General features: G+C 39.4%; 1 protein-coding gene across 10 annotated transcripts in view; it reads left to right on the top strand.

Moving 5' to 3' along the window:
• The window catches only part of ICA1 (islet cell autoantigen 1), a 68,524-nt gene that overhangs the window by 1,229 nt on the left and 56,702 nt on the right, over positions 1–10,593 (top strand). For 7 of the 10 annotated variants that reach the window (XM_015853583.2, XM_015853589.2, XM_015853582.2 and 4 more), the window contains exon 2: positions 9,800–9,837. In XM_015853583.2, the coding sequence (XP_015709069.1) occupies positions 9,821–9,837 (17 nt within the window). In that variant the 5' untranslated portion in view covers positions 9,800–9,820. Of the gene's footprint in view, positions 1–8,219; positions 8,266–9,799; positions 9,838–10,593 lie in introns of all 10 variants that reach the window. The other 3 variants (XM_032443155.1, XM_032443154.1, XM_015853584.1) reach the window with 2 other exon arrangements.

Below are 10,593 nucleotides of genomic sequence, written 5' to 3'. Positions count from 1 at the left end.
TCCCTTCTTCCTTCCAGTTTTGTGTTACAAGGATCTAGTTTAATTTAGGCTTGCTCTTGTTCCAGAGCAAACTTCTTGGAAGTAAGCTGTTATGGTCCAGTAAAGCTGTTGTTGAAAGTGTTTAATCACTTTTCCAAAGTGTTGGGCAGAGAAAATAGTAGGCTGGATTTGGTTTTAAGTCTTTCACCTGATTTCCCTGGTGATCTTCAGCTCCGCTTAGAGTTGCAGGGAGTGAAGTACCTCCAGATAGTGCTGTCTTCCTGGCACTAACTGAGGAGCTGCAGTTTTGATTCTTGTATTTACCATGAAGTCTAGGAACATCTCATCATCTCATTTCGACATTAGGCATTTTGAAAACCCTGCTAGCCTACTGGTTTAACCTAGATGACCTTAAGATTTATGGTAATACTGATGCAAAAGGAATTCAGCGTAAAGCCATGGGGATCTCCTGCGTAGTGAACTGCCATAACTGGTAAAACCAGTTGTGTTTTTCCCACGGCAAGTTCTATCTGCAGGTGATGTGGCAGTTCAATGCTGCCAAACCTTGGTTTAAAGCTACTTTTCTGTTTAAACTTCATATGTGAAAGTTATTTCCAGAGGGGTTCAAAAGACAGCATAGTGAAAAGTCAGTTGCTTGCAGCTGGAATTTGCCTACTTCTTAAGTGTGAAAGAAGTGTTTTTAGATGAAAGTGGTTTCCTCCATTGCCTTCATGAGAACCAAGTTTCATATATACATGCTAGTAAAGTTTTGCACAGTCAAGAAAATCGGTTCTCCATATGGAAAATTGGTTCTTTACGCTTCTTGTTCGTTGTTGTTTTTTCCCAATAAGATTGTATCATTGTGGGAAGTAGAGGCTGTGAGTTGCAAACTGCGAAGTAAAATTCCATTTGAACCCTATTACAAAGCTGTTGTTTTTTTTCCCCTTAAGTAGTCTCAAACGCCTGTCTTACCCATTCTTCTTTACTGCACCCTTTACAATGCTGCTAAATTGTTCTGATGATTTCCAAAGTAATGTTTTCTGGAAGAGCGGAATAATAACAGCTCTTGTCACTCTTAAACTGGTGTTGAAAGCTTTTGGTATGAGTTGGCAGAAGGATGTGCTAATATCTCAGCTAATGCTAAACGTCAAGAAATATCTTGAAAGACACTTTCTTAATACTTTTATCAAAAAGTCTTCTCCAGCAACATTGCTCTGAAGTTGGTTCTTCAGTTTGTTTTGCCACTGCTTGATTGTAGAATCACTCTGAAGACACAGTTACGCCTCATGATGCAGAAGCATTAAAATACAAAAGCCTGGAGAGTGCAGAATGTTAAACGAAGAACCGTGTAGTCAAGAACAGTGGAGACATTTGACCTTTTGCATGTTTCTAGCAATAGTCTCACAGTAGCTTTTCCTGCGGCTATTGTAAGCCATGGCAAAATGAGGGGCATTTTGACCGGTTATGCAAGCACTTACGTCAACTTGGGAACTGTCTGTTCCCAGTCACTGAAACAGTGCCCAGGTCCATCCTGTGAGTAGCTTTGTAGGAATCACTACCGCTCAGGAAACATTCAGCAAGTGTGCCAGGCAATGAGAGCAATCACGCAGTGGTTGAGAGGGCTGAGCATCTGTCAGGGATATTGTAGATTGTATTGATCGTGGGCTTGACTATAAGTGTAGTGAAAGAAGATCACCCTCTTTTTGTTTTGCTGTGCATGCTGTGCCTGTTTCGTTAATCAAATTTCTTACCCACTAATGTGAAATCATAATGAGGAATCGTAGAGATTATTTTCCCTATTCCCCACCCCTGCATTGTTCCTCCTCAGGTATAATAGGATTGCTTCCTGACATCTGCACTGATGAAAAGGAAGGAAAGAGGCAGACTCTTGAGTGTTGATGGTGTCAGCAAATAGGGCATCTAAATGAGAGAGGTGTTGGTTTGAACTTCAGAACCATATTTATGACAGCATACGTGTGGAAAAGGTTTCATGAGTTTTTGTACATCCTCTGCTTTTTCCATCTGCTTTACAAAGGGAAGGGTTCCTGACGTTAGCACTCTAGACTGGTTATGGGTAGAACGTGTCACAGAAACAGTCTTCATATTGTCTTCTATAAACGATGCACAGCAGGTGTTCCATATGGCACTTTCTTTATAGTATTTGGCTACTAAATTTAAAAATACCACTTTAAAGCTGGAAGAACAAATGCGTATTACTGAACTATTTGTTAATAATTTCAGAGAAGTGAAGTGAATCAGCATTTAGAGTGAGATTAAATACTGGACTGCGTATATCCCCTTTTTTCAGTGTCCTTAGACCCACCACTCAACTTCTTCCATGAGACACATACGATACTTATTTACAGAACTTACCCAGTTCTTTCCTGAGGACATTCTTTGCTCAGTGTTCTCACAAATATAAATGGAAAACTAGTCGTCAAGTGAAAGCCGTTGCCTGAGGACACGCTGATACTATGTGCCATTCTTGTATTATTTCACAAACAGCGTCTGAAAAATCAGAAGCGGTTTAAAATGAGTTTTACGTGCGCCTAAATATTAATCTTTCTGTATATAAATAGTGAAAGTTCTGTGTGCAGTTTATCTTGCAAGTCGTCTACTTGCTGATCAGCCAACTGTGAATCTACCAGCATTTATTTGAAATATTTTGCTCTGAGACTACACGTACCATGTTGTGACTACACGTTACCATTCTTATGTTCTTGATATCTTTAAGATAAAATTTTAAGGATTCCTCTCTCTGCTGTTAAAAAACAAAAAAAGCAGCTCTGTGTTGCGCTCGGAGAAGATGGAGAATTACCCATGCCTGTACACTTATGGCTTAATACTCTTTGGTATAGTTTGGCAGGCACATAGAACCAATATGCAAAAGAAATAAAATAAAATTAAGAGGAATGACAGCAATTGATCTGGTCCTTGCACTCGTATAGGAGTAAAAATAGGCTTTAAAAACTCAGCAATGTTGCCACATTTTCACATCTTCACATCAGCTGAAACTTATCTCTAGCAACTCTAATACCAGAAAGCAGTGCAGCTCAGTTAGATTTGTATTCAAGTTCTGGGTAGAAGTGCATGGTAAACTTCTAATGTGTGAATGTACTGTATTTATCTGCTATTCTTATCTACTAGTCTTCTATTAAATCATATGTACTGGGAATAGAAAAATAAAAAACTTAATTATAAAAGAAATGAGGCACTGGTTATCATCCTCAGTTTTGACTGCATCAGGAAACTAAGCAGAGTAATTTCCTATTTTAATTGTGCATTCTGCAATAATTATTCCACATTAGACACATAATAGTTGTTTGTAGAATAAAGTAACTCAATGAAGTACCTGTTGGTCATCTGCCTTGTGTAGAAAGTGTTAACAGTCAACTTAAAACATAGTGAAAGGTGGGTCATTACATACTTAATGTCAATAGTTCTGCTAATTTTGCTGGATCTGTTATTTGCAGATAGGTCCCCAGGTACTGCTACAAAGTGAAGACCCAGACCTCCAGATTTCTTCATACACTGTGCATAACTTCTGATGATTCAAGTCCTTAATCACAGAATCGTGGTCATTTATGATGCCTACTTTTATTACTGTGGTTTGTTCTGCCTGCAATTGATCAGACTGAAAAACATAGCAAAGGGTGTTATTTAGGCTCAATCTAACTCTGTAAAACAGTCTTCAATTTCTACTTCGTTGTTGGCTCTGTGGTTTGCTTTGCATGTCTAGTTGTGTTGGTAGTATTTCTTGTCTTGAGGCCTTAAAGGATCAAGACACATAAATAAAATGTTTTTGTCAGTCTTTCCTAAGAGAGAAAGAGAAATGGGGTAGATCTGTAAATCCATAAGTGTTAGTTTCAGAAGTGTTTGCAGTGAAAGAGAAAACTGGTTCCAGTGCACTTACATTGTGTGCTGTGTCCTGTGCACAGTGTTAATGAATATGCTGGTGAATCTGTTTCCTTGGTAGCTTGACTGACCATCATGAAATCCCAGTTCTAATAGAAGCGAAGTATAGGAGTGTTCTTTCTGCATGACTTAGCCATATAGTTTGGTAGGGTTCTGGTTTAGGTGCTCCCACTTGCTCCTTGGGGATTCTGTTAGTGGCCTATGCGGAAGTTTAGAGTTGTGCTGTACTCCAATTACATGAAGGAGGTCAAACAGCACAAATTTATTTCACTCTCAGTACCCAGCTGCTGGAAAACTTCAGCAGTCCTTCTTTGTGTAAAGGATGCTGCTTTCCTGGTGCTTCTGTTACAAATGCATTAAACATCTTTTTAGATTTCAGCTCCTGAAGTGAGTTGAAAGAGTAATTTCGTTTATACATCTCCTTTGTAAGACTGCAGTTTCTTCTGAGAAGTTGCGGACAAAACATAAGATATACCTGAAGGTGAAGGAATAGGCAAAAAGTTGTAGTGGATGGAAGGAACTCTAATGCTGTGCTTGCACAACAGCTCTGCAGACTTTCTGAAGTAATAAAAAAATACATCATTGAGTAGACTAACTGAATGAAAGTGCGGATTTAAAGCTAAGCATGGATGATTCAGAGGGATTAGAACATCAGTGGTGAGTTTTAAGAGCTTTAGAGGAAAAAATAAGTCTTGTCATTTGTCATATCAACATTAACTCATTTTATTTGAGTTATAGTGGCAGTAGTCAGACTGATCATTATACTAGTAAGTCTAGCTGTATAATCTTGATACGGAATGCCTATATAGACCCTGACCCCAGTTTTCACTGTTTTCATGTGTTGACAATGTGTATAATTCAGAGCCATAGGCTGCTCTGTCATTGCAAAAGGCAAAGTGATGGTTTGAAGCTCCTGACTTGTTGGGTCTGCATGTTTGTAGGCAGGCTGTAGAAGACAGAATTGTGGCCTGCCTAAGCTGCTGCTCGCAGTGGGAGTGCTCCTTGCTTTGGAGACCCATTTCCTTGTATCAGTTTGATCACAGCTCTCAGGGAGCAGAGGAGAGAAGACCAGTTGTCAGCCAGTAGCTGCTGAAGAGGCACAGATGGTATTGCTTCCCTCACCTAAGCAGATCACAGATTTTCTTCCCATGAGGTTATTTTACGTAAATGAAACTAACACTCTTTTGCATACAGAACTCTTATAAGTTCTTTTCTGTTGTTTTTTGTTGTTGTTGTTTAGTTCAACTGTACTAATTACAGTATTAGAAGTTTATTGGAAAAGTACTGTTTCAATAAAAACTTCTAAGTGAAGAACTACAACATATGTTTCTTCCGTGTTTGTAGTTATAAGGCATGGGGACTTTAAAGTGCAGGGAGTTTGATGGAACTAGAAGACCTTCAGAATGCTTCAGCTGCACTGAGAGGACAGTAAACTGAGAGCATAGTGCTGACTATCAGTAAAAGTGCAAACCCATCTGTTCTTTCTCATGGACACGCTACTTCACGTCAGGCTTGCTGAATTCTGTTCTGCCTCTCATTCTGTTGTTTCATTCTTTTGCTTCTAGATGCATCTAAGAATATACTGTTCAATTACCTGCTATCCTACGTGGCTGTGTTAGGTCATTTTTGGATGCTAAATTTCATCTTTAGATCAGCACTTGTAACAGCTGTGCAAGGATTTGAGCTTATCTCTTAGTCCTAAGAAGTTGTGATTGAATCCCCACTGTTTTAGTTTCAGTCTTCACGGTTGAAAGATTCCTGTTTGTGGTCTCTTGTTGCTTCCTGCTTTCTCCTATAGGATCTGTTGACTGAGGATTAGTGTAAGAGCTACGTAAGCAATGCTCAGCCAAGAACAGATGTTTGAACAAGGGGAAAAGATTTATTTGTTTTTAAAGTTCCACATAACTCTGAGAACATTAAGATCTTAATTTCACCTTGCCACGTGACACTTCTTAATTTTTCTTTCCCAGTGAATGTTAAATGTTTCTGAGTTATGTTAATATAATAGATAATGTTGTTCGGCTCTTGGGAAACCAGACAACCCATGCTGAAACAAACTGTAATATAATAAAAGTGAAAAAGAGAAGCAAGGCAGTCACACAGAGAATAAGATGGAAGGGAAGCTTAGGGAATGCTAAAGACTTAATCATTCATACACCAAGCTAGCATTTTCCTGTTTGCAGAGAATGATGGTCATTTACTGAAATAGTTTAGGAGGGTGCAGAGAAACAGGATTTTCCATAGTCACGTGGAACAGAAGTGCCTTTTGCAAGTGTCTCCAATTCCTTCCAGCATCGTGGCTACTATAATATCATGGTAGGAAAGTAGTGTGATGCAGTAGGCCAGCAGTATTATGAAGTTCTTAGTGCATTCCAGCCATTTTGGCTACTTGTGAAAATACTTCGTGGGTAAATAGCCTACAACCCAGACAAACCACCACAGGTGCAGAGATGTCATGGCTGGCTGCGTGCAGGCAACCTTGGTTCCAGCACACCTTGTTAGCTCTGGCAGCGTAATGGTGTGAATGTGGCTCTGCTGCTTTTAAAGCCAGGCTGAGCTTAGAAACAGCTTGGTGCTATTTCAGTGTCTGGGCCAGTGACTGTGCCAGGTCCAAGCTGCCAGGATGCAGGCCTCTCTGGTGCCAGTCTACACACAGTGGATTGCAAAATGTAATGTTGAGGCCTCCTGGGGCTTTTCAGGTTGAGGGGATCAGTAGGGCTGATAAGGCCCCAGTTCCATACAGAGATGGGTGATCTAGCTCTGTGATCCCTTGACTTCCAGGTAGATTCCTTGCGGATCAGGCCAGCTTAGGTTTAAAGCTGGAGCTGAGGTAGCATCTGTCTGTCTCAAAACACTAGGAAGCACTTCTCAAATGAGCAGGGTATGGACATACTCAGAAGACCTTAGATCCATAGCACCTATGCTTGCTGCTGTTTTTTTTTGTTTGTTTGTTTGTTTGTTTGTTTTTCTGTGTTATTCAGAGTGTCCCTATCTTTTCTTAGAGGGATAATGAATGTTACACCAGTCTTTATCATTAAAGGTAATGGAAACTCTTTGAATGAAAAGTTTTCCAATGAGGTGGTAGATGCTATTTATTTTCTGGGTCAGCATAATGTTATTTCCTGATACGCTTTTTAGTCTTAGAGTCTCTCACATTAACTTCCCTGTGGCAAAATAAGTTCAGGTTTATATTTTAAAGTACATGAAAGTGTAGGTTAATTTTGACTGCAGTTTTCAGGGAAGGTGCATTTGCAGTTGCGCTCCAGGTACAAACAGAAGAATTCCTATAGTGCTGCATTCAGCTACATACAGCACAAGTAAATATCCCCATGCTTTCCTTTTTGTTTTTCATTTTAATGTCTGTGTTAATACTTTTCCCATCTCAATAAAGCTAAACTGTGATGCTGAAACATGAAATGAAATTAGTATGCAGTACTGCAAATATCTCACAAGTGTACCTAACTTGTTACAAGTTCTGTGTAATTGGAGATCAACTGGACCCAGTCTGAGTGCAGTTTTGTGGTCTAAACTAATAGCTAAAAGAACTGCAAAATTGTAGCAGACATTCTGGTTTTCCAGCTGGTGGGAGAAGTGAAACTCAGCTGAAACATAACTGATTTCTTTATGAAAATTCCTTGAACAACACCTGGAATGAATGGTACCAAGGAACTCTTCGGGATGGAAATTATAGGTGATAAACCACAAGCTGAATCAAAAGTCACATGATTCTTTCTGAGCAACCACAGTTCTTTTCACTGAAAACCAGTACTCACTCAGCTGTCCATACAACCTGAATTCTCATTCATACCAAGAGCTGATTCTGCACTGGAAATAAAAGGGACACTGGGACTGATCTTGAGCACTGTGCTGCTTTTGATTCCCTCTGTTTAACTGCCGCAGTCTCCCTGGCAGGCTTTATGAGCTTATTATGAGCTCTCTGGGACCTTTCTCTCAGTGTGATCTGAGTGATACTGCATGCCAAGAACCATTTCTAGCAGCCAGCGTAGGTAAGACACCATCCTATATGACCATACCAAACTGTTTCAGCAGGCCTTGAAGCTTCAAACTTCTCATGTGCCTTGATGTCACACAGAGGCACATGCCTTCATTTTCGTAGCATTGATACAGTCTTCAGGCACTCAAAACCACAAAAATACCGCACAGAGGGCATAGGGATGCAGTGTAGGACTTGGAATACATATGGAAAGACCTCAGAGTCGAATATAAGGTCAGATATTTAGGAAAAAAGAATGTGAGCTGTGCTTGCAAAATGAGTGTTCAGTGTCACCTTATCTCTTTTATTTATTTATTTATTTATTTTTAAGGTTGCTGGTTTCTAGGAGAGTAAGGTGAGCATGTACAGTATTTAAGGTCAGTGCATGAGACCCGTTCCCCTTGTTGGTAGCTACACTTTGTTCCACATCATGTGCATATCATTTTACCCAGATAGGCTGTTCTTTGCTTCCTGTTAAACCAAGCGTGCTGCTTAGTAACTGAGTCATGGGTATTTAATCAAGCCAAATCCCGTGTTCCTATCTCTTGCACATGTTGACTTAAGGAGGACCTGTATTTAAACAATGAAGTTGAGACAGGTATTAGAAAACTGGAATTGCCTGTGCTTTATGACTCTAAAAACTAAAACAAAGCCATACCTGTTGCTGTCCATTCTGCACGTTGTTTGACATGTCAGTGCTGTAAAGCAAACAGCAATCCAAAGCAGTTCTTTCTTTCTTCCTCTCTGTTATTTGGTCGTTGGCCTTACCATTTAACTCTGCTTGGAAGGCAGGATGATGAATTTTCTCACCATCTCTCCTGCAGCACTTATGAGCACTTCACAAAAATTCATTTCAGGAAAATATCCTGCTCTGATATGATCATCCAGCATCATGTGGAACTTTGCCAGGAAGTTTCACAGGTACAGAGAGCAGAGAGGCTAGAATCCAGAATCTGAGATTTGGCTCTTTTTGACTGCAAATGGGAGTACATGTGCTTCGCAGTTGCTGGAAGTGCTCAGGTTTGCATCGCTGTGTCCGAATCCCTGCAATCTGTGCCAGTCCCATTTCCACTTCAGTGCTTGTCATCCTGTCTTCAAGCAGCACCTTGTTAGCTGTAATGGCAATCATGACCCCCCACTGTAGTCCCTGTTCATTCTCTCCCTGATTAGTGCAGAGAGTCCGCTCTGAAAGCAACAGAGGAAATGCCAGGTGCTGTTTTCTGTTGTGTTTTTGTTGGTTTTTCCTTCTTTTTTATTTATAAGAAGTGTCTGGCTTGATTTGTGAATTTGGCCTAGAAGGAGTGTGCTCCATTGCTGATGATGCACATGCCATCTGGACAGCTCACTGCATATCCAAACTGGAGATAATAACTTAAAATTTAAAATCTAAACACATGCAAATCATATTCTGTCCACAGGAATTATGGTGCCCTTCTAAGAAAAACCATCTGGTGGTTAAATTTCACATCCATGGCTTGGGACATGACAAAGCTGTTTTTTCTCAAAAGTAGATCAGTGGGGCATTGGTGAAACAAGTAGCTGAACTGTATTGTGACTAAAATTTTAGGGGAAAAAAAGCTTTATTGAGGATTATGCATAACATGTAAACTTTGGGCTTGCTGAGTCAAAAATTGCTGAATTTATGCCAGGTAAAATTGTTTTACTAGAAGAGTTACTAAAATATAGAAAACAGCAACGCCATATAAATGTGTGCCATAGATACAGGTAAGAATTGCGTGTTCCACGAGGAAAGCATTTGGTCTACAAATGGGAAAATTTGTCATAACATGATATGCAAGATGCTACAACATCGTAATTTTTCTATGTGAAAAAGCAGTGTTCCTACTGTTTAACACAATAATTATATTTTAAAGATATTTGTATTAACTGATAATTTCTTATTTTATTTAGTGTCTGAAGAACATAGGAAACATGGATGGTCATAAGTAGTAAGTGCCTTCATCATTTTTTATTATTCTGAAGAGGTAACAGTGTTTGGCATGTTGATTTGTCACTGCCTGGGTCTATTGTGCGTTGTGTTCTGGCATCTAGTATTTATATGAAGTCATTACTAGATATTTTATTGAAAAAGAATGAAAATATAAAGTGAAAAATTGCCACGTTATTGAAAAATGGAAAAACAAGTGACTTGACTACATGGCTGAAAACTTCATGTGTTAGAAATTTTTTACCTAATGGTAGGAAGTATGTAAGCCATCTTATTTCAAGAGATGTATCTGCTGTTATCGTTAACAACCAAATGAAACTAGATCATTCTTGTAGTTATATTTATTGTTTAGTGAAGCCTAAATATATCCATGATTGTTTGGCACAAAATCCAATTTAAAAGGTATTGACAAAAGCCTACCAGTAAAAATTATTCACCAAATATTTCATTAGATAATGAAAGCTTTATGTAGATCACTCTGGAAGTAATGCCTCCTATTTACTTCCACGGAATTAATGTTATTGGGTGCCATTTTTTCCACATGGAGGGATGCTATTCCACACCTTTGCTTCATAAGCACTTCCACGAGATGCCATTTTGTCAGACTGCCCCTCTTCTGCCATCTGTCTCCTGGCAACAACATGTAAGAGAACATTGCTGGGGAGGTTCAGTCTCTACTGCCTTACCACCAGCATCTGCCTCTGAAGACATAGGCCGGCATATTGAAATAGGAGGCATTAGTTTATGAGCAACCATT

The sequence above is a fragment of the Coturnix japonica genome, chromosome 2 (genome assembly GCF_001577835.2).
Source record: "Coturnix japonica isolate 7356 chromosome 2, Coturnix japonica 2.1, whole genome shotgun sequence".
Taxonomy (NCBI): Eukaryota; Metazoa; Chordata; class Aves; order Galliformes; family Phasianidae; genus Coturnix; species Coturnix japonica.
This window is presented reverse-complemented; position numbering and strand designations above follow the sequence as displayed.